The following is a 24059-nucleotide window of genomic DNA, read 5'->3' on the forward strand; positions in this document are numbered from 1 at the left end:
CACTGTCGCGCACTGCCCGCGTCCCGCGCCGCCCGCAGCCCGGGGCCGGCACAAGCGGCCCGGCCGGGCCGGAACGCGGCGCTCCCGGCTGGCAGCGCCCCGGGCCGAGTCGGGCCGAGCGGAGCGGGGCGGAGAGGAGCGGGGCGGGTAGAGCCGGGCCGAGCGGCGTGCGGGGGTGGCGGCCCCTGCAGGACAGCCGGAGCCTCGGCAGCCGCCGCCGCGCAGTCGGCGGAGTCAGTGCCACGGTGTCCGCCGGGGAGCGAGAGGCAGCGCCGGCGCCCGCCCGCCCGATCCCCGCGGCCAGGCCCCCGCATGCAGCCCTCACCCTGGAGCGGCGGCGGCGGCGGATCGAGGAGCTCTCGAGGTCCTCCCGGCAGCGGCTGCTGCAGTCGCGGGACAGGATGTTCTCCAAGTTCACCTCCATCCTGCAGCACGCCGTGGAGGCGGTAAGGCCGCCGGCGGGCCCGGCCACGCCACGCCGGGGATGCGATCCGGGCCTAGCGCCGAACGCGGGCCGGGGGCTCGGACGGGGCCCGGCGCCGCTCCCCCGCTGTTCCCCGGCGCCGCTGCCGGCGGGGCCCCACAGGGCGACATCCGCTCCCGGCTCAGCCCTGCCGCGGGCCGGGCAGGCGGAGGCCGAGCTGCCCGGGCGGGCCCCGGAGGGAGCCCGGGAAGGGAACGAATCGCCCCAGCGCGGCCCTGGAGAGCCGGGGGTGCCGGGGGAGGAGGGAGCGGCCGCAGCCCGGGCACAGCCTCGGCTGTCACCGCCGGGCACTGCCGGCCGCGGTGCCCCGCGCCGGGCCTGAGGGCAGCCCTGGCCCGGCCCTCACCCGGCCGTTGCCCGGCTCTTTCAGCGAGACAGACAATGAAGGAGAGGAATCAGGAAACTCCCCGGCATTTCCATCTCGTCGTGACCAGCAGACAATAGTCGCCGTCACCGGTGCTTTTGCGGGATGTTGACAGTTTCAAAGCGACGCTTTCCATCCTTGGTTTATTTTGTAATTGTGCGTGGGGGTCAGGTTTGCCGGGGGACGCGAGCAGCGAGGTTTCCCTGACGGGGTCTGGGCAGGGGAAACGGGGCCTGTTCGCGAGCTGCCATTGCTGAAGGCCGCGTTCGGCACTGCCCGGCCACACCATTTATTTTTGCTTTTCACTGAGGTGGGGTCTTGGTAATAATTCCCTGCCTTTCAGCGCCTCTCCCAGTAAGCCAGCACACCCACACGACTTGAGTGTGAAGAGGTGAGGGAAATACTGAAGTGAAGGTGGAAAGTGTTGAAGAAAAAAATGTTCAAATGGTTGAGAAAAGAGCCTGCAGGCCAAATCCAAATAATTGAAATAAGAGCCTGCATGCCAAATCCTGCCTCATCTGAGGGGCAGCCTTTGTACATTAACATATGCTTCAGTGCTGCACTTGAGCATATGCCTGTCTTTGTATGAGCCTGTAGTTCTGCAGGAGTATTCAGGTTTAAAAGTCAAGCATGTATTCATTAATTGCAGGTTCCTAGTTTGCTTTTTTAATGGTGTAGTGGCATTTGGAAGGAAATATTTTAAATAATGATGAAATGTTTTACTTGAAAACGTTCAGACCACATGAATGCCTCCAATAGACAGTGCTTTCATTGGAGAGGAAACAGAAATTAGTGCCTGCCTGACTAAAGAAAGTTTGTTGTGGTGAGCTGTGCCACATTTTGAATAACAGAAATAAGAGTGGATGACTGAGAGGTGCAGGAGTGGTGGAGAAGGTATTCTTTCAGGCCTACCAATTCAAGAGATCTAATAGATATAATTATTAGGAGAGTGTTTACATTATTGATGTGTGCAAAAAATAAACAAAAAGAACTGCATTTTGTTGAGATCCAGTAAAAACCAGAAAAAACAAATGATCTGAATGGAACAGAAGAGTAGATATAGTAGGGACTAGGCACTCTTTTTTGATTTAAAAAACCTAAACGAAAATACAGAAAAATATTGACACCATCATTTTGCAAGTGAGTACTGTCTAACAACATGCTGTTTGTCCTTGCTCAACTCTGGTGTCCCTTTTAGAATTGCCTCATCCTGCTACCGCCACCCTGGTGGATCTCCTGATAAATACTGCACTATTGCATTTACAGGATTGTGACAAATACTAAGAATGAAACATGGAGTTGCAAAAGCAGGAGGATACTAACAATGTTTCTTTATAAGTTTGACCCACTGATACAAAGACAGACCTGAGAAATACAAATTTTTAACCAGTTTGGTGGCTGTATGTGGCTTTAAGTTGTTTCATTCTCCCTGTATTAATAAGGTGGGGTCTGCTTAGCTTTGGTATGGGGGAGTGACAACTGTTGTAAATACTAAGTATTAGCTCAGTCCACTTTGATGCTGCCTGTTTTCAGAACCAAGAGAATTTGGAACATCATTTTTGCTCGCTGTTTTTGCTAGGGAGCAAGTGTAATGTGGGCAGCCTCAACTGGATTCTTAACCCTGAATATCAGCAACAGAACTAGTAATTAAGGTATCAGTTCTCAAAAGTTTTGAGCGTCTACCCCAGAGTAGGTAGAGTTGCAACTGTACCGTTTTCAGCTGAGCTGACACTTAAATACACTTGAAGAGCCTGGGTTTAGCTTTCACAGGTAGGACTTCCTTAGATCAGAAAGGACGGGGCAGAAAGGCTACCTAGACCTTTCTCCTGCACATCACTTCTGTAATGCTCCTGCCCTGCCTCAGGGCCCACAGGCCTGCAGACTTCAGAGAGTGCATTTAAACATTAAGGGTTCCTGTGCTCTTAGATAATCGTTATCTTACCCTCAGTGTGCCATACCTCTGAACTCTGACAGGAGCTCCAAAGGTTGACAGTCTGATAGACATGGCAGTATTTGCCTTTTACTTGTCAGTGTATCACTCTTGGACTGACTGCCCTTGTGACAGGACTGTGCTTGAGGCAAGCATAAGGGACCAGTTGCTTTTTACTAAGGTGTTTTCTTACCAAGGTTTTTTCCCAGAGAGGTGGTGATGTTCAAGCCTAGATGGGGCTTAAAACAACATGGCCTAGTAGAAAATGTCCTGCCCATGGCAGTAGGGTTGGAGCTAGGTGGTCTTTTGAGGTCTCTTCCAACCCAAACCTGCCTATGATCCTATGATTCTCTTTGAATAACTCAAAACTTTCAGTCTTTTCTGACTAAATTTCCCAAGTGTTGGAAACCACATTCCTGATTTTCATTACCATTGAATTCTAGTTTTTTGCCACCTCTTATCTAATGTCAATCCTGCCAATATTTTAGATACTTTTTGCTTTTTGGATTTCTCTGCAGCATCCAGATGAACAAGCACCACTGTGTTACCCTGCCAGCAGAGTATCCTTAAATTGAGTTGGATGTGTTGAATGTGTTAGTGAGAATGGTAGATAGGACTGCTGTCTTTGTTCTGTTACTTCAGGGCAGAATAGAAATGCTGTTGCTTCATGGGGCTCATATTATTAAATCTGTGACAGTTTATATATGGCTTGTCCTCAAGATGTTTTCTCTTTGCTATGCATTTCTGATATCCCTTCATCCCAAAGGGCTATCCGTGAGCACTACATTGTCAGCAACAACAAAATGTAGTATACAATAACAAAGCAGCAAGTTAGACTTATTTTGGTCTCAAATTTGTTTCTCTAAACAAAATAGCTTGTCTGTGAAGTGGCCACTCAGTGTTCAGAGGACTTTTGTTTGTGTTTGATTTGGGCTTTTGGATGTTTCACCTCAATAGTCAGTTTAAAGGGATGTTTTTGAGCTGTGTACCTTGCAGGAAAAATATAATTTTTGTTGGCTTGAATTTTGCGATTTGCTGTCAAACAGGAATATTTGTACCGCATAATTGAATGAATGAAGATTTTGGTGCCTGCTGCAGATTCTCAAGACCCCCTCTCTACCAGCCTTTTATTCCACTGTGTCTCTGACACTGGTACATTACAGTACTTTCAAATAGCTTCTGTTTATATTTTGAAGCAAAACTCAGCTTTGAAAGAAACCAAGTCACTTGGTACAGGCAGTCCTCCAAAATCATGACCTTCATAACTCATTAGAACAGAATTTATTCCTCTTGAACCCACTTTATTTGATGTAATGACTTTACATTACTTGTTGTTTTAATGTTGTGCTGCTATTAACACATCAGATGACAAAATTTAATGCGTGACTTGTAAGCATGTGCAGTCTTAATTTTATATGTGAGAGCAGTGGCCCTTATAAACTCTGTGCATTCATCAACTGAAGATCAAGTAAACCTTGAAGCATTGTTCCTTTTTCACATGTTGTCTCAGACCATTCACACTGGTACAGTAGTAAGACTGAAGAAAAACATCAAGTGACTGTGTTAGTCAGGGCAGTGTGTGTGCACTTCCCCTTCCTTTCTCTTTGACCCAGTTTCTGCTCTCTTTTTTTTTTACTTTGGCATCTGGCCAGACAATACCTGTTATTTTTTTATACAGTGTTCTCTTTCCTTTGTGAATATGCCCTAAAGATATTGAGGCATATCACCAGCTTCTGATGTTTCCATCCTTCCCAGTATTGAATTGCACTTCTGAAAAAACGTACATGAAAAATGTGACAATGGTTTTTACATGCACGAAAGATTTGCTGTTAAATACTGCATACATATATAAGTTTCTTTGCTCTTTATGTTATTTTTTTCCTACCTAAACACAAATTCTATATGCTTTGGAAAACAATGTGGAGTTGTGTTTTGGACAGGTTTTGTCATGTCACTGTAGATCTGGTCAATGATCTGTAGCTCTCCTGAGAACAGCACTTTTCCTGAAAGAATGGGCTTTAATTATTTGTTACATATTGTCACCAGAAGGATAAGGCAGCGTGTGTTAGGTTCAGCTCACTCCCAGGAAGGCCAACTGCTGGAGCTGGGCACCAGATGGGAGATCTTGCTGACCAATGCCTGCTCCTGTGGGCTGCAGTTCAGTGGTGTTCAGTGAATTTTACTATTTTGTTTACCAGCACCTACACTGCAGGCTTGAAGATCAAGGTTTGGGTTTTTTTTTCCCAGCAAAGGAGAACATCTGAGATTAGGAATCACTAAGATCATATCTAATTACATCAGGATTAATTACAGAGTCACAGAATATTCTGTGTTGGAAGGGACCCACAGGGACCATCAAGTCCTTCTTAAATGAATGGCCCATACAGGGATCAAACCCACATCCTTGGTGTCACCATGCCCTAGGCAGCTGATGTAATGGGGAGAAATAGCTGCATTTTTAAAGTAACTCCTTCAGATTAGACAAGTAGCAGGAATTAATGGCCTTCACAAGGAATTGTGGTTTGTTTCAGAATCTCCATACAAGTACTAACACAATAGAGTGGTTTTCAGGCTGGCAGCTGTAACATGTATTCAATCTCAGCTGATAGCTAATAATTCATCCTAAAATAGGAACTATAATCTCATACTAGTACTACCTGTCCTAGTAGGGTTAAAACATGTCAGCCAAGTGTTACAGGTTCCTAATGCTTTCCAGTGCTTGGCTTTGTATACATATGAGCTGATATCTTGGTCTTGGTCTTGACCTTGCTTTCGAGTCTGAATAACTAAGTGAAGAGGATTGCTTGGTTGTTTTTTGTTTTTTTTTCTTTATTTATGTTTGTTTGTTTGCTTGTTTTCTTGGGGGTTTTTGATAGGTTTTTTGATCAGTAAACCCCTACCTCAAAATAATTTTGTCGGGGTTACATCTCCAGTTGGTGGCAATGCTGATGGTGTGTTCCCAATAGGCTGCCCTGCCCAGGTGCACACACATGCTAATATTATCTTTGCTATGTCTGGCTTGCAGTCCTGATCAGGGAAGACTCTGAAATCACTGGGTGTTTTAATTTGAAAGGGCAGGACCTGTGTCTGAATTATTTTTTCACCTCTGAGAAGAGTCCCTAGAGGCATTTGTTGGGAGGGAGAATGTCTATATCCACAGTTCTCTCCCATGGTGGATAAATTATTGAAAGTGCTGAGAAGTGAAATCCTTTTCCTGGCACTGCTCAGAGGCACTAAATTCATCTTGAGGCAGATGAGACGAGAAGAAGTGGAGAGGAAAATCACATCAGCCAAGGATAAATCTTTAATGTTATCTATCATGTGTTACTTTGGAAATAGAGTGGTCTGGGAGGCCTGTATTCCTCAAAAGTTGTCCCTGGGTTATTCATCAGCTGGCGTTGAGGTTTTGATACAGCTTTTTTTTTCCAGAAATGATCATTACATCGCTTGAAATACACATCTGGTGCAGCTAGTGTGACATACAGAGCATGATGCACAATATCATATGCTCAGTCTTCAGTTTGTTTGGTTATTCTTCTGAATTTCAATAACCTAGTAAATGTCACAGTCAAATAAACGGGTTTTGTGCAGTGTGGGGTGTTCAGATGCTTGGTGGTAGCTGTTGTGCTAATGCGCTGCTCTGAGTGCCCAGCTGTGGAACTCAGTGAGTGCACAGCCTGTCAGGGAGAGGATAAGCACTGTCAGTTTGATTTCCTGGTTGCCATTTCCAAGGGCACATTTCCACCCGGGATGGAGGCAGAGATAGTTGCCAAGCACCACTCTTTTTCCAGAGTCTTGCATTCCAAAGTCCTGTGTGCAAAGGGCCATTAGCAGTTAGCATTGCACTTACCTTGGCATGGCATATCTGTCATATACTGGCTTTACAACTTTGCCATGATAAATTTAAGTGTCATTAAATTCAAGGCAAAGAAAAGACTGATGTGAGAAACATCCAGGGCTTTTTCAAAGAAACCAACACTAGCTAGTAAAGACCATATGAGCCTATACTGTACTAGACTATATATGAACCCCGAGCCCTTGTTTGCCCAAGAACTGAGACAGCACAGCACATTTTAGACCCTGTGGGGACACGAGAGGAGTTCAGAGTTATTAGTCTCAAATGTGGTGTCTGCTGCTCCTGGGGAGAAAACTTCCTTCAGTTAACCTTCCTCTGTGAGGTTAACTGACCCCTGGCACAGGTTCCTGGAGAGGCTGTGGAGTCTCCATCCTTTGATGTATTCAAAAGCCATCTGGACATGCTCCTGAGCAGCCAGCTCTAGGTGACTGTGCTGTAGCAGGGGGGCTGGACTGGATGGTCTCCAGAGGTCCCTTCCAACTTCAGTCTCTCTGAGATTCTGTGAAGGACTGGACTCCATATTCTGTCAGGATGGTTCAGCTCCTTACCCTTCCCTCACTGCCATCCTGTCAAGTGATAATCCCCTATTTCAGGATGGCCTGTAAAAGAATGACTTGAGGAAAAAAAAAGCCTCAAGCAAGTAGGTTGAGGCCTCAATAACAACAGACCCTCATGTAACCTGTTGAATGGTTGGGGTTTTCCCTATAGGATTCCTGATTTTACCAGCTCAAAACATGCAGGGGCACAAATTCAGTGCTTGTCTCAGCTCTCACTTTGGAGAGCAGAGTGGGGAAATGATTGTGGTCCTTTTTTCACAGGCTGCCTGTGGTGTAATGGGCCACAGGCCACCTGTGACTCAGTGGGGAAGGAGCAGTGCTGGTGGTGACTGCCTGGGGGGCTGCGCTTCCTTCTTGCACGTTGTTATTCCTGGATGCTGCTCACGCCCAGCCAGCCATCCCAAACTCCTCCAGGAAAGAAGGAACTTCCTTTTCTTGCAGAAATAAAATAAGAAACATATTTGTTTTAAAAAAAACCCCAAGTCAGCAAGCTCTGGGTATGGGCCTAAAAAAAAAAACCAAACCAAAAAAACCCCAAACAAACAAACCCAACCTAAAAACTGAACAAAGGTCTTTTAAAAGAAGTTGTGGCTAACAGGAAAAAAGGCATGGTAAAAACTGGATAGGGCAACTAATTGGTATTTTTAAGGGAGCAGACGGAGAGGAGAGAACAGAGTGTACAGAAAAGGAAGAAGACATCAAGAGCAGATGTAAAATAACATGATTTTTTCCTACAAGACATAATTGTGGTCTAAACAATACAAGCATACATTTCTAGTGTTGCTTTGCTGTAGGAGCAATTGCTTTTGTGGCTTCAAATAGGTTGTCTGGTGATAGAGACATCACAGAGATTATTACTGATGTTTACAAGCAGGCAGTGTGGCATGGGGCTCAGCCATGAATAATGAATGTAGTCCTTGTTAAAGGTAAAAGAGCAGAGAGTAACAATTGTAGTAGTATCTACAGCACTTTACTTCCAAGTATAAGATAAAACTGAATTTAATCTCTGAGCAAGTATGTTCATTCCATTTCTAACTGGTTTTTGTTGTTTTTTTTCCCCATAGCTTGCACCTTCCCTTCCATTACAAGAAGATTTTGTTTATCACTGGAAAGCAATCACCCATTACTACATAGAGACCTCAGGTAAAAGAAGAAAGCACTCTGGGTTTTATTGTGAAAACTAGAATTCACAATTTCAGTGTTTTTAAAAAGTAAAGATCAAGAAATACTAATATGAATCATGTCTTTAATCAAAATACCAACAATAACTAGTAAGTAAAACTAGTGTACTTCCATCTGTAAAATTAGGCATGAAACATGAAAAATGGTTGAAGTCTTGTTTCTTGAGTACCATGTAGGGAACTGCACCTTTTTACATCTGACCCAGTTTCTGCCTTCACATACTCTGTTTAATCTAAACAGACAGCTGCAGAAATGCAGTCCCTGCTGTTAACATTTTTATTGCTTTGCATCAGGGATTTTCTTTTTCTTCACAAGATTTTAACAAAAGTAATTTTGTGGTCATAGATTTTACCAGACACAGATGGATTTTGTGTGCTCAGTATTAGTTATTTTTGCTTTAGTGTCTTGTCTCAGTGTAAAGTATTTTGATAGCAAAGATAAAAAGTTTTATTAAATGTTACTCAGATGTAAGGTTTAATACTGCTCTTCTTTATGTATTATGATGAAATATGGCTGTAGTTGCTTTTTTTAAAACTCTTCCCTGGTTTGGTTTTTTCCCCCAACAATTATGCAGCATGTAAATTTTTAACTTTGGACCTAGTTATGAAACAGTTATGTTTTAAAAATGAATGTTGCCATGCTTTCCTCAAGCCTATTAGTTCTGACCTTCTACTGGAAGAGCTGTTGAGTCTGTGTTTGTGTCTGATGATCTTGTTTATATCAATATTTACTCGTAAAACTGCAACGTGACCCTTGGTTCCAAATACTCCTCTTTTGGAACACTATGTGATGTTTCCAAAGGTGGAAATGACGGGTGGCAGGGAAAACTGACACCTGCAGTGACGTGGTGCAGAATAAAAGCTGACCTCTCTCCCAGAGTTTCAGAAGTGTTTTGAAAAGAAGTTTCCACTCAGTGGATATATTTCTGTCCTCTGCAGTAGGAGCAGAATTATGTGTAGGAAATTCAAGCAAAACACTCCGGGCTAACTGGAGCTTGTGGCAGAGACCAAAATCATTCTGACATGGCAGTTTCCCTGTGTGATCTCGTTGCCAGTTGCATTCAAGTGACAAGTTATTTTTAGATTATTGCATAAACAGTAGTAACCATTTCCCTAGGATAGTTTTTCATGTAGAATTCAGCTGAAAAAAATTAAAGAAGAAAATCTTCATGTGTGGATTTGTTTTGCAATATGTGAATGCCAGCTCCTACTTCCAGTGGCATAAATCCACTGAAGTTTCATGACTTTAATATGATAAAATCAACATCTTACCCTTCCCTCCATAAAGTTTGACAGAATTCTATTTTAGTGCAGAAAGTACAGAAGAGAATTTAAAAGCTTTTGGAGAATAAACAGCACAGAGTTTGAATTTTCTTTGTTGTTATCAACAGAAAAGCCATTTATTTAGTTATCTAGTTTATAGAGGAACTGATTAGCTGCAAATTAGGCTGATGTTAGAGACCAGATTTGAGAATACTGTATCAAAGGTCAAAGAGGAAGTTATAAAGACCTAGTGAATCCTAAAGAGAAGATTGAGAGTTGTACCTTTCTCTCCCTTGGCTTGCTCTCTGGCAGTAGAAATGTTTCTTTTTTGACTGTGTAATTACTGCATATTTTGAATTTTGGCACTTCACCATTTCCCCATTGCGAGGTCAGATACCGGCCCAATTCATATTCCAGTGTACATGTTCAGATACAGTTCTGAAAGCTTTCTTTAAGACATGTTAAAAACTTGCACTCTATATAAAATTCTTTAAATGGATGTCATGTTTATAAGTCTTAAATTTGGAACTGGACATAAGGATGGGGGCAATTTTTGAATCCTTCTTAATTGCCTATTTCTTTTGTTTAGATGACAAAGCTCCTGTGACTGATACGAACATTCCCTCTCACCTGGAACAAATGTTGGATATTCTAGTTCAAGAAGAAAATGAGAGGGAATCAGGTGAAACAGGACCATGCATGGAATATTTGCTACATCACAAGATTTTGGAGACACTCTACACACTAGGAAAAGCTGATGTATGTATCTCTCAGCAGAACAGATTATCTCTGGTGTGAGCTCCTAGTTGTGATAGAGACTGAAGTTCTACAGTAGGTGGTAGTGTGGGACACTGAACTCTAGCAAAGAGCTGCTTGCTTATATTACAAATATATCAACATATATTACCACATTACCAGCATATTACAAATAACAGCCTTTTACAGATGTGATCAGGGTGAGACAGCCCCTGAGTTCCTGGCAGTGGTGAGACTCACCACTCTGATAATGCTGATGGTGAAACTAGAAGTAGGAGAAACATTCTTTCTTCAGTCTAGAGTTTTTCTGGCTGCTACAAGACAGTATTATCCCTCTCTGTCCTTTGTTAAATATTGGGGGATTCTTGGGCGAAAAGTGCTGTGTTAAATACAAATTTTTTATTAACTTCTCTGAATGTGTTGAGCTATTGCTCAGAAAGACTTTGATATCAGAAAACATTAATTTGAGTTGATCCCCAGACATTTTTCATACCTTGGCAGTATTGTGTGGTTCTTCACGTCTGTTTTGTGGCACACATTAAGTTACCTTCATGGTCTTGGTCCATCCTCGTTGCTGTCTGTCTTGGCAGACTTCTGAGCTGAAATGTATGGGGTTTGGGTGGATCATGGGGTGAATTTTTGCTAGCTTGGCAGCCCTTGGGGTAGAACATTTTGTATCACAGTGCAGACTCAGTTAGGGAGGCATGGTTTATCCTGTTCCAAGGATAAATGGAGCTCTCCAGGGTTTCCTTCTCAGTCAGTCTTCTACACACTGTCATGAGTTTTTAATTGATTTTACATAAACAGGCAACACAGGACTGTGGCTGTCTGAGCCTGAGATGTTCCTGGCTCTGGAAGAGCCAGAGATCTGCAGTACCTGTTACTGTACCAGCTGTCCTACAGTCAGGCTAAAATACCTGCTCCAGCTGGGCTTAAAACCACAACACTGCTGTATTAAAGATACTTGCTCAGAAGCACAGCTCACTCAGTAATCTCTAAATGTTGTCAAGAAACCAAGATGAAATGGTGACATATGTGAAGTGGGTAATTAGTAGTGTGTTTCTAAGAGTTGAGAGAAGTCATTCTGTACTCATACAAATATGTCTGTACAGGCAATTCTTGTACAGCCTGTCTTTACACTTTGCCACTTGTGAGTTGATACATCTGAAGTAAACACACAGTTCAGTGCTAGCAAGATGTTGCAGAGATCTGGTGCAAAATGAATAGTTCCCTTTCACAGCAGTCAGTTAGACTTACTGCATTACTGTGGATGTGCCCTGATGGTATGTGTCTTGCCATTCTCTTCAAAGAATTGCTTGACACAACTCAGCAATGATTAGGGATTAAAAATCTAGAGATAATTACTTAGAAAGGAGAGCCAGGTTAGGCTGTTGCCACCTCAGCTGCATTTGGACATGCAAATGAGGGAAATTATGTGGGGATAAAATTAACAGCATTTATTAAAGTGCAAATAAATTAGTTATTAACTAATAAATCAGTTATTAGCTAATTAGTTTGGAGGAATTTAGCTAGGAGCAAAGGTACATAAAGGCCCACAGACCATCAGATCTCTTGGAGATAGGAAAGTCCTTTCATGTGGTGTGGTGCATTAGGGACAGTAGAACAAGGGTCTGCATATTCCACAGATATTTGTGATTTATATTCTGCTCAGGGAAAGCGGCAGCTTTCTCTTGTCCTGGACCATCTGTGCATTTATAAACACTTTAGTTGGCTAAGGTTAATTGCTCATGACTTTAAGAAAACTTCTGTAGGTATTAAGAATCTTATAGTTTATCATTCTGCATTTGTATGTACTGACTCATTGAATTGCTGGATTTCATGGCACAGTACCTTAAAAGACATCTGACCTGTAGAAAATTAATTCTGAGTTAATTTCCCCTTATCACCGTAATGATACGGAATATTTTCTGGAAAGATTAGTAGAAGTTTGCCCTAGAGCAATTAACTGAAAGTATGAATAATTTGAAAGAGAAAACAGTAATGAGATGAAACATTTTTTATTGATCTCTGTTAATATTGATAAAAGTAATATGTTAACTGATGATTACTGTAAAAAATACTTTTAGTTAAATTATTGCTGTTTAATTAGCCTTTCTGAGTGAAAAATTTACATCTGTATTTTTCTCCACATTTATTCTATTTTTTTGTTGTTCATCTGTTTTTGTTTCAGTGTCCTCCAGGAATGAAACAGCAAGTTCTGGCTTTTTATACAAAACTTCTTGGAAGAATTCGGCAACCTCTTCTTCCTCACATAAATGTGCATAGGCCAGTGCAGGTGCTGTTCAGATTTTAAGTAAACTGTATTTTTGCATGACAAATTTCTTTTGTCATTTGCATGACAAATTCTGCTGTAGCTAATGTTATCTTTAATTCTTCTGTTGTCAAGTGAAGTAAGGAAATTGCTTGGGTGCCATATCAGTTTGTTTTTTATAATGTGCTGATGATTGGAGTCTTGGACTGCCACTGCAATGCAAGTCATAAATAATAAAGAAAACTTGTTCGTAGCAGTCTAAATACAGAGCAAATGTTCCAGTCAATACTCATACATAATTGTAGTGTGTATATAGAAAAATAATTCAGTATGTTCTTCCTAGAGAAAGCAATAACTTCCTGTCTTAATTTTTCACTTTATGTGACAGAAATTAATCAGGCTGTGTGGTGAGGTTCTGGCAACACCGACAGAAAATGAAGAAATTCAGTTTCTCTGTATAGTATGTGCAAAGCTGAAGCAGGATCCATACCTGGTCAATTTCTTCCTTGAGGTGAGTAAATCAATTCAAAATTTTACACGTGTATTTACTGTGTCATACACAAAATCTAGTGGAGAACTGATGGTGTCACATTCATAGCTTAGTTTTCATTCCATCTGTTATTTTTTATCCTGTGATACTAGAAGTCTTGTTGTTTGGAATTTTTTTTTCTCCTAGAGACTTTATACATCTGATTTTCACAAGAATTTCCTTCAAGGCTCACAAATACACCTGCCCAAGGTCCTTTTCCTTTGCAATGAAAGTGCTTTTAGAGTAGGGATATGAATTGCAGTGTAAAACACTGTGTGAGGGAGACCTTGGCCTTCCTGAGTTGTTTTGTCATCCCAGTGAAGACCGAGGCACAGATTGCAGGGGGCACGGAAACCTTACAAGTTGCTGAGTGTTCTGCAGGATTGGGCCCTTATTTGGTAGTGGCACATATGTTGGAGCTGCAGTGCCAGCTCACAATCTACAACACAACACCATCTTCTATCTGCAAGACAGCCTGTGTCTTTACTGCCTCTTTAACATGTGGCATTATGAAATCAGAGTGGGAGGATAAACAACTTCTAGACTGACTTTCAGTTCCTATTTAGAAGAAGCATAAAAAAAAATTGGTTTATAAAAGTCCATTTAGAAATGCCTTTTGCTTGCACTTTGCTGTTTCTTATGGTGACACAGTCTCTATTAAGTACATGATACTTAGCTGAAAAATATTCCTTCAGGACTATTTTACAAGCTTTCCACAAACAAGATCTGTGACAGCAAAGACTGCTAAACTGCAAAAAGATGTTATTTTCCATTAAGTATGTGATTATCATTTGCATGTCAGTAGTAAAGAATCCATCTTGAGTTTATTTTTACCTCAATTAAGTATTATCCTGATTGCCACTGTATGTCATTGTTCCTGCTGCTTATTGTACAAGCAGCAGAAATGGTATGAGGATTGGAAAGTTAATGTTTAAACATTAGAAGCACTCAGAAGCAAACTACTGCATATATTACATGCAAAGTATGGTAGAATTCTAAACCAAGATTACTTTTAGTGTTATTTGTGTAAGTTGAATGGTTTAAGCCTCTTAAATAGTGCCCTTGCAATCAAACCTGAGAACCCCAGTCATAAGAACCACAAGTGTTTTGCCCAATTTATAAGTGTTCTGCCCCAAAATAGCAAGATTCCAATATTTAAAAAACAGACATGGAGAAAGAGATGATTCCGAGTTTCAAAGGGGTCTCTAGTTTCACAAAATGCTGGTCGTGGAGTTCAAGCAAGCTGGCAAACATTTCTTGTAGCTCCTGTTACTTCACAGTATTATTCTAGGTGTTGTAGCCTAAAGTATTTGTCTTCACAACTTGTGATGGTTGTTTCCAGATCAGTTATGTGGGGTGCAGAATTGTGTTTCATTAGAAGAGAATATTCTGGTTGTTCACATTCAGCCTCTTAGAGGTGCTGTTGTGACTTGATCACTTTCAAATGCATGAAAGGGTAAATTTACAGAATTCTGTGTGGCATTTCTACTTCCAGTCTCCAACACTTATAAGATGAAATGCAGATGGATCTCCCCCGAGAGTGTTTGTATCTGTTAGTTTTGCTTCCTTCTTTGACTGCTTCCAATCAGTTTCTACAGGATTTTATAAACATATAGAACTTGAGTGAGTTCAAACTCACTTCCTTTATATGATTCCATGCCAAGTAGTTTATATTTTAAATTTATATCAATAAATATATTATTGGTTAATCAATATAGGTGAAATCTTTCACCTATATTGCTTAACCAATAAGCCTACATGGCATTACTATCACTTGGGCAAGTTATGTCTGTTGTGGAAATAAGAACCTGAAGAACTTCATTCTACTTTTTTAAAACTTTAGGATCCCTATACTAATTTTATTTTGGTATTAATGTATTCCTTTTTTTTAAACTAAGTTTTCCTAGTTCTTGTGCAGAGAGAAAGAATATACATTGTAATGTTTATTTATCACCTCTACCTCAGATATTTTTTAGGGTAAACTTGCCTCATCTCATCCCATCTTAGGTGAGATACTCATTGCAGCTGATTGTTTCTGGCAAAGGGACACTTAACACTCTGTGCTTCAATTTCTGTTATTGAGACCTTGAAAAAGTTCTAATATAGGAGCTAAAGAGTTGTACCTTCATTTTATAAAAAGAACAACAGTTTTACTATTCACTTCTACTTTCAGTACTTTGAATTATCACCACAAATTAAATAGAGATTCTCATCAGCTGTGATATCACTTTATGTTTTCATAGAAATCTTTTTAAATCTATCAGAATTTAAACATGGCATCATCTACCACAGATTTTAAAACTAATCTTTACAGATCCCAAAAATACAAAAGTGTGGTTTTATATTATCTGCTCTTCGTTAATGCTGAATTCATGAGTACTTTGTTTAGAAAGCATTGAATATGTGTTTTATGTAACCTTTTCTATTAGGTCATTCAGGATCCTGTTTTGCACCTTTGCAGGAGGCAGGTGAGCAGCTGAGCTGCAGAATTGCATGATTAAACAATAGGAGGCTTAAATACACACAAAGATTCTGCCTGTGTGTTATTCAGTGTACAAATTGCTTTGTGTCACCTGCCAACGTAAGAGTAATGAGCTATGGACACATTTGTAGGGGCAGTCATATATGTATATATGTTAATTCTCTCATCACTGCTTTAACTAATTAAACAGTGGCCTTTGAAATGGCAGAAGAATCCAAACATGAAGTAAAAAGCCACTGTAAGATGAAATAAGTATTTTACAGAATATTGTCCAGTTTTTGAAAAAAAAAAAAGCTTTTCCCTTTAACAACTCTGCCTGCAGCTTGAGTGGTGCCAGCAACAGTGTTGAGTCCAGGATTGAGATGCTGTTCCAACCTTTATGTGCAAGGGTCACTGTTGTGATTCAGATATTTCTGGGTATTGATGAGGATATTGATACTGAAGGACTGCAGAAGGTCTGGTGATAGCAGACTTGGTTCAGACACCTTTTTCTTGCTCTGCCAGCCTTACACTTTTCACACTGACCAAAAAAACCAAAACATACTGAAGCAGTAATTTTTCTACTGTGTTCAAAGAGCATCCTTATTTTATAGCATGCAGTCTGCTGCTTTTTCCATGGGTTTGCTTCTCCAGGGAATTGGTTCTGTGAGTGCATCACAATGCCCAGTGCAAATTCCCCACTATGAATGCATGGCCCTCGAGCAAGTGTTCACAGCAGCTCTCCAGTTTGCTGCCTCACTGTCATGTACTCAGTCCCTGCTGGTTTGTCTGTACTAAAATCCATTAACCCCAAATGGTTAGTCTTTTAAATTATTAATGCTTGAGATATATTTGTAATAATGTTGGTGTTATCATAGAGAAGGGAACCATTTGGATTTATAATCTCACTGCAGTTCTCACTTGAAAGAAATGTCTTGTGCTGCATTCTAATTTATGATTCCAATAAAGTATTCCTCACCTGCACTTATGCCAGAAGAACACTGAACTCTTGCCTTTCTGTGAGTTTCTTCATGGTATCACACAGCACAAATTTAAATGTCCTTTTATGTGCTGGAGACAGATTTATGGGAAGACAGATGGGTTGCCTTTTGTCAGGCAAAGCAGAGATGGTTTGGAGCTTCCAGGAAGGTTCTCTGTGACCTCTTAGAGTATCCAGTGCCCAATGCTAACTTCTAATACCTTTGTCCATTCAATCTACTCAATTTTTTCTTCTTGAGAGACACAATTTGAGAGTACTCTGCTGTCAGAAAAGGTGTTTCTTTCCCTTTCCTGTTGAAGGTAAAATCTCAAGAAATTTACAATTATTTTACTTGAGTGATTCCAACTGGAAATAGTGTTTCAGGCATTAGATGAATGTGAGGCCTTGACACAGAAAGGAATGTTTTATAAAAAGTGCTCAGTTCTAAAGGTGCCACCCATAAGATAAATTAAAAACCTCTATCAAATTGTGGGCAAATCGAGTGAATATGTGCCTTCAGTAGGGAAAGAAAAAGCTGCCATCCTGTTGTAAATGGCATATTCAGCCTTGAAGCAAAATGTATAGGGCTTAAGAGAAATTTCAGCAGATTTAAAAGCGTCCTAGGTTTATAAAACACCCACGCTCCCGCAGCCTTGTACATTTTACATGGTTACTGTATCCAGCCTTGACTACTTCAAATGTTCATGTTAAAAAAAATTGCTTTTAGTAAACTCCTGCCTCGGGATGAACAGTAATTTCAGCTGTGTAATTCCAAAAAATGCTTTGCAGAATAAGTTAAAAGCAATGGCTCTCGAAGGATCAGCAAGTGTAATCACAGAGGACATGATCAAAGACCAAGAGTCCGTGACAACAGACACGGGGCAGCCTGGCCAGCCTGAGGAGACGCCCGGTGCTGCCGGAGCCGAGCACATGGAGAAGGAGGATGAGCTCCCACAACAGGCAGAGGAGCTCTCTTTCAGTCTGGATGAACTCAATGTCACATCATCGCCTGAGTCCTCCACTGCTGGTCCAAATCAAGACTATAATTTAGTGAATTCTTTACTAAACCTCACTAAAAGTCCTGTGAGTTGGTTTTTTTATTTGATTTTGGGGGTTTTTTCCACTCTGTGTGATAAAATGAAATAGTTGGATGCTGTGTGAAGTGGGCAGAAGGAGTGAATAAACACGCTGTATTTTACCTATAAAAAGTGAGAGTTTTTGCAGGCACTTTTTGTAAATTGGCAATTTTCTTTGTAAATTCAGATTAAAGTAAAAATACTGTTTTAGTAAATAATTACTAAGCTTGTTGATGGTAATATAAGTGGGTTTTTTAAGAAACTTGTATAGGGTGCTGTATGTTTCACAAAAAAACTACATAGGATAATCAGAAGGTTAAATATATCACAAGAGAATGTTTTTTAAACTACTTTCAATTAACCAAATGCACTCTCTTTGTGATGGCGCTGAGCTATCTCTAGGAGTGGGTTTTCTTTTAAAAAAGCCTGTTGTAGGTCTTACCCAGCTCAATCATCAAATTCAGACTTAGATTCTTTCAGAAAATTTAGAAGAGGTTTAGGTAAGCCAGTAATTGCTGCAGCAGAGGCAAGAGCAGAAAACCAAGTCTACCACTGTACCTCGTTATTGTTACATGAGTAGTTTACAGGATTTGGTATCTTGACCTACAGCTCTAGTTCTGTCAGCTGAAAGGTTGCAGCTGGCATTCTTGTATTTCTCACAAAATCAGGTGAGAATCTTTATTTTGTAGCATCCAAATTCATTAGAGTTAATGACTGAGAAGGCAACAAAAATAAATGTATTCAGTCGCTGTGGGGGAATGGAGAGGTTCTATTTGGAAGGTGTTTGCTTCTTGATTTCCAGTTGCCTTCATTCACCCTCTGATTAATTCTTCCATGCCCTTCTGCCAGGATGGCCGGATAGCAGTGAAGGCCTGTGAAGGTCTCATGCTTTTGGTGAGTTTGCCAGAACCAGCAGCTGCCAAGTGCCTGACTCAAAGCACTTGTTTATGTGAATTGTTGACAGACAGGCTGGCCACCCTCTACAAAGCCTTGCCTCAGTCACTGGATCCCTTAGACATTGAAACAGTGGAGGCAATTAACTGGGGGTAAGAATTTTATTTTTGTATTTAATACTCAAAGTGACTTTACACCCTTCCCTGAAACTAATTTGATAGGTGGATAATGTGTATAAAATACTCCCCCACACACACAGGCTGAAGCCTCAAGGGCAGAGCTGAGATAGAGCTGTAGCACAGTGGTGCACTTTAGGTGTCCTGTGTGCCTGTGATTTCTGACATGGGGCCAGGCCTGCCTGACAGTCCCTGTCAGAAATTCCTCAGGGGGCAAGTTTTTCCACTGGATTACATCAGCAGTTTCTAGTGATGTCACTGTAGTATCATGTGTGGATTAATATTCTCATGCAGATATCCAGGATTTAGGAAGCATAAACTTCTCGCTGTACACAGTGAGCATTGTGAGCTGCTCTGAGGGGCAGGAAGGGTCTATTTGTTAACAGGCTGTTGTTGAAAAACTTTTGCAGAAAAAAGAAGAAGGAAAGAGTTGCTTCATAAGTAATTAGCATGAAGCAAAAGATACATGCCTGTTATCCTGACTGCTTGTAATTTAGATTCTTAAAACATTTATCTTCCCCACTCTGCCTTCATGATTATGATTTGCTCCGGATCTGTTAGTACTGAGATGAAAGAAGGTATTTACAAAATGCGTATCAAAATTTCTTGTGGTTGGAGTTTGAAATTAGAGGGGAAAACTCACACCTTTAAATTGCGAGATAAATAAACAGTGTAGTTTTTTACCAAAGAAAGTTGTGTATTTGTTACTCCTTACAGCCCTTAAATTGAGATAGATGTTTCTTTCTGAAAGATACACTCTAGTTCAGGTATACACTGTGTGGTTTTGGTTGACTTGCCTGAGGTCACTTACAGAGTAGAGAAGAACAATTGCCTTCATTTTATGGTTCTGTGACTACAGGAGTTACTGATTCATTTTCTGTAGTCTGTGTATTCTGGGAGAACAGACTTGGTGATCAGTTTTCCCTTCTGACTCCAGAAACACTTTTTCCTTCAGCATGCACTGAATATCTGTGTTGTGATGGCACTGCCAGATCCATAGAGATCAGCAGAAAAGCATTTTAATGTTCCCTTCATTACAAGTAGGTCATTAATTATTCTGTTAGGTTCAATAAGAATAGAGTCCAAGACTCTTCAACTACTTGTAGTCTAAATAAATATTTTTCCTCTGTGTGCTCTAGTTTGGATTCCTACAGCCACAAAGAAGATGCATCTGCTTTTCCAGGGAAAAGAGCATTGATTTCATTTCTTTCTTGGTTTGACTACTGTGATCAACTCATCAAAGAAGCACAAAAGGTTTGAAATGTGTTCAGATGATACAAATATATTCAGCAAATCAGTAGTTCCAGTTGTTTCCTCGCTTCTGAGTTTGAGACGCACCATTTTGTACTTTTGTTTCAGACGACTGCTGTTGCTATGGCAAAAGCTGTGCGGGAACGATTTTTCATTGATGTTATGGAACCTCAGCTGATGCAAACGTGAGTAGCATCCTACAAGACACAACAGAACAGAGTCTGAATCAAGCTGATTTTTGGGGAGTGGAAATCCACTCTGTATCTGATATGGAAATGTTTCATTCAGTTCAGAGATTGGAATCCTCATGTCAACTGCACTATTGCACCGCATTGTTCGTCAGGTGACTTCGGATGTGCTGCTGCAGGAACTGGTGTACTTCATCCTTGGAGAGCAGAGAGAGCCAGAAACCCTGACAGACATCAACAGGCATCCACTGCGGCACAGGCTGATCGAGCACTGTGATCACATTTCTGATGAGGTGAGGGCTGATCTGACACAGGAATGTCTGCTGGCCAGTTCTGGAGTCTGGAGAGTCTGTAAAGACACCGTTGTGAGGACTTCTCATGTTTGTGTCCAGTAACATCTTTTCCCGAGAAAGAGAATTCTGGCTCCTGGCCCTAAAAATTCCCTTTAGAAAATGAAGACGTCAATCTGTTTTCTCACCTAGCAATATTTCCTTAATATTTCCTTTTTTTGCTAAAGATTTTTTTGGGAATTTGCATGCCCACTATGCACGCCCACTATGCATATCCAGTTAGACCTGCTTGTCTGTAAGATATAGTGAACTGAGTTTTTGTAATTGCATTTTAATTTGTTGCTGTTATTTTCCATGTTGTGTCAGTTCTGTCTTATTATCATATAAGATACAGATAAAAACTAAATGTGCTTGGAGGATATATGCAATGCCAATTAAAAGATGATGTGATAACTTTAGGCTCTTTACATACACTAAGCATCATTAAAACAATTTACTTCAGTAAAATCCCTCCTCAGAAGCTACTTGCTTCATTTTTTCCATGAAACAACCTCAGCCCTTATCTTTTTCAAATAAAAACCAGGCTTGCCTGAAATAAAAATCTGTGCTTTCTTATATCCATTTATTCAGTATGCCTACCTGCTCACTCTGTCAGAATGAGTTATCTCTGTAAATCAGTTATCTTTTCAAAGCTAAGCACTCTCAAGCAGTCCTGAAAAATTGTCTTTGTATTGCATAAAGCCAGTGTTCCTTTAGAAGCCTACATAACATCTCCATGTAAAAATCTTAGCCTATAGATCTAGTCATAATCACCCCAGTGTTACTTTCTTTTTTTCTGGGTATTTATTAGTAACTTTTAAGTCCTGTTGTGGGTCTCATTTGCACAATGATAATCATCTTCCAGCATGGACCTAACTGTAGAACAGAAAGCTAAATTCTGGGTTCTCTGTATGTTCTTTGTATTGTTATTTTGACAGATTTCAGAACAGGCATTTTAACAGAAAAAAAAAAAAAGTATTCCCATAGTGAATTTCAAATCTATGTGAACTCTTCATCCGTGTTCATACCACATGTAGCATCATAATTTCCTATTTTTTCTAATTATTTTGTTACCTTCCATAATATCAATAAGTAATTGCAATGTTCTAGGATGGACAAAGCAGATAAAAGGCAAAAAGCCCAGGGCAGCAGTGCATCAGTTTATTGAGTTTTTACTCTTTCTGTTGCAGATCAGCATAATGACTTTACGAATGTTTGAGCACCTTTTGCAAAAACCCAATGAGCACATTCTTTATAATTTGGTTCTGAGAAATTTGGAAGAAAGAAACTACATGGAATACAAGCCTCCCTGTCAAGAAGATAAAGATGTGGTAGAGAATGGACAGATTGCTGGAGCAGTGTAAGTTTCATTGTTAAGAGAAGTTTTCACAACAAGTAACTTGGATCCTTATTTTTAGAACAAAACAGGGTTTTTTCCAGTAATTGAAAGAAAAGTGAGCCTGGAGAGCACTTGAGTGCTCTATGTATTAATCCATATCCGTAAAGTGGTGCAGAAATTTCGACATCAGCAACTTATGGAAACTCTTTTAGAAAATCTAAAATTACCACAAGCCTCATTGCACAACAATAGACACTCAGAGGTCTTCATGTCTCAATTTATTTATGCATCTACCAAGCTTAAATCTATGCATATTTTATTGCAATCAGTGAGAATATTCTTGCAGTCAATAACTTCAGTGTTTTGCTTACATTTATGTTCCTAGTGATTTTTGATGGAAGAACATTTCTGAGGCACTACATAAAATAAATAAATGAGTGAGGCACTACATAAAACGTATATGCTAGGTAACTCTTATAACTCAATGTTTTAGTAAAGGAGAGGTAAGGACTGGCCACACAAACTATTTTAGTCATCTATAATGATTTAAATATGTCCTGGAATAGAACTCTCTCATCTGACAAATATGGCTAAGAAGTTTTAAGTGACTTGATGCAGTAATTTTGTCCAAGTCAAAAATGACTCGTCTGTTCTTCACATTGTTGGGTAATTGCAAAGGTTGGTCTTTCTGCATATTAATTATGTAATACATTGTGGATATTGTTATGTTCTGGAAAACATCCTCATTGTTCAGAGAAGAAAAACAGCCTGCCTTGTGACCCAGAGATTTTCCTGCCTTCCATAACATTTTGTGGATGATTATGTTTTTGTCTAATGTAATTTCAGAGATCTGGAGGAAGATCCATTATTTACTGATCTGTCTCCAGATAACACATTGTCAGCTCAGGAGTGGCTCAGTGCTTCTCCACCTGTCAGTCCAGAACATCCAAAAAATGATGGGAAGACTGAAGTTCATAAAATTGTAAATAGGTGAGTTGAAACAAAGATTTGAGGAAATGTCTGAATGTGTGGGTGTCTGCACACACTGTGCATATTAAATGTGTACTCTGTAATGGATGTTATTCTGTGCCAGCTGGGAAGATTACTCCACAGAAGGCAATTGTGGCATTTATCAGAAAGCTACTTCTGAAAGATTAGAGCTTGCATTAATTCAACATAAATGAGAAAAATAGAAGAACTTTGCAGCTAATGGCTGAATACTCAGAATTCACAATTATAAAAGTTGCTTTTTGCAGAAATATTTGCTGTACTTAAAATGCTGTTACAGGACTTAACCTTCCTGGACAAGTCTGGGAAACTTTTCAGGGGAAAAAAGTCCCTCAAACTTCCTTAGAACTTCAAAGTTCCATAAACACATACATAAAAGGAAATAATTGCCATGCTAGAGATAACCTTCTGTTCCCTGAAAGTCAGGGAGCACCTGTGTCACCTGTGACATACCTCAGTGCCTGTCAGACTCACTGCAAATTGGATATCACAAGGAGGACAAGCTCTGCTCTAAGCAACTTAGTGACGGTAATTCTCTTAGGAACTAATATTAGGATGAGGGCTGTTTGCTCTGTCAATACTTGGTAGCAGAGCAGCACTGGTGTGTCAGTGCTGACCTATCTGCCTGCCCAGAAATAATCAAAGGTGTTAGCCAGAGGAAGCAAACAGCCCAGGGACAGCCAGGACACAGTGACATCATCACTTCTTGCCCTCTTTCCCCCAGTATCTCTATTTATAGTTTATGGTGGACATGGTTTGGAGCAAGACACAAAGAGCACTCTGCTAAATTCACCTCGTGTAACCTGCATCAGGGAATAGAAATGTTTTCTGATTTCCAGTGTCCTGCAAATTTGTATTTTTTGAGATAAGATGAACTCCACATGAAAAGTCAGCTACTACATATTTCTGTGTATAAATTCTACAGGAGTGTCCAGTAGTTCTTGGGGTATAATGAAGGCTGAAATTTGGAATCAGGGGTCCAAAGACTGGGTTTTATTTTGCTGTCCAGAAATTTCAATGGGTTTAATTTATTTTTTTTTAAGTTACTAATATTATTCAGAATTTCCTGATGCATTTTACGTCAGATGTTGGTGAAGTAATAAGGACAGAGTATTTGACTACACACCTGACAAAGGCAATTATAGTTGTAACAGGGACATTTATAT

At 40.4% G+C, this 24059-nt stretch overlaps 1 protein-coding gene across 1 annotated transcript in view; it reads left to right on the plus strand.

Annotated features, from left to right (window-relative positions):
• The first annotated feature begins 203 nt into the window (after window positions 1–203).
• Window positions 204–24059, plus strand: part of FHIP2A (FHF complex subunit HOOK interacting protein 2A) — a 34019-nt gene continuing 10163 nt past the window's right edge. The window contains exons 1-13 of the mRNA XM_084210672.1: window positions 204–446; window positions 8256–8334; window positions 10225–10394; window positions 12583–12687; window positions 13052–13174; window positions 15622–15660; window positions 17422–17715; window positions 18558–18754; window positions 19918–20032; window positions 20138–20214; window positions 20318–20510; window positions 21737–21906; window positions 22732–22875. Of these exons, the coding sequence (XP_084066798.1) occupies window positions 402–446; window positions 8256–8334; window positions 10225–10394; window positions 12583–12687; window positions 13052–13174; window positions 15622–15660; window positions 17422–17715; window positions 18558–18754; window positions 19918–20032; window positions 20138–20214; window positions 20318–20510; window positions 21737–21906; window positions 22732–22875 (1751 nt within the window). The 5' untranslated portion in view covers window positions 204–401. The remainder of the gene's footprint in view (window positions 447–8255; window positions 8335–10224; window positions 10395–12582; window positions 12688–13051; window positions 13175–15621; window positions 15661–17421; window positions 17716–18557; window positions 18755–19917; window positions 20033–20137; window positions 20215–20317; window positions 20511–21736; window positions 21907–22731; window positions 22876–24059) is intronic.

This window comes from Fringilla coelebs, assembly GCF_963513975.1.
Source record: "Fringilla coelebs genome assembly, chromosome: 8".
NCBI lineage: Eukaryota > Metazoa > Chordata > Aves > Passeriformes > Fringillidae > Fringilla > Fringilla coelebs.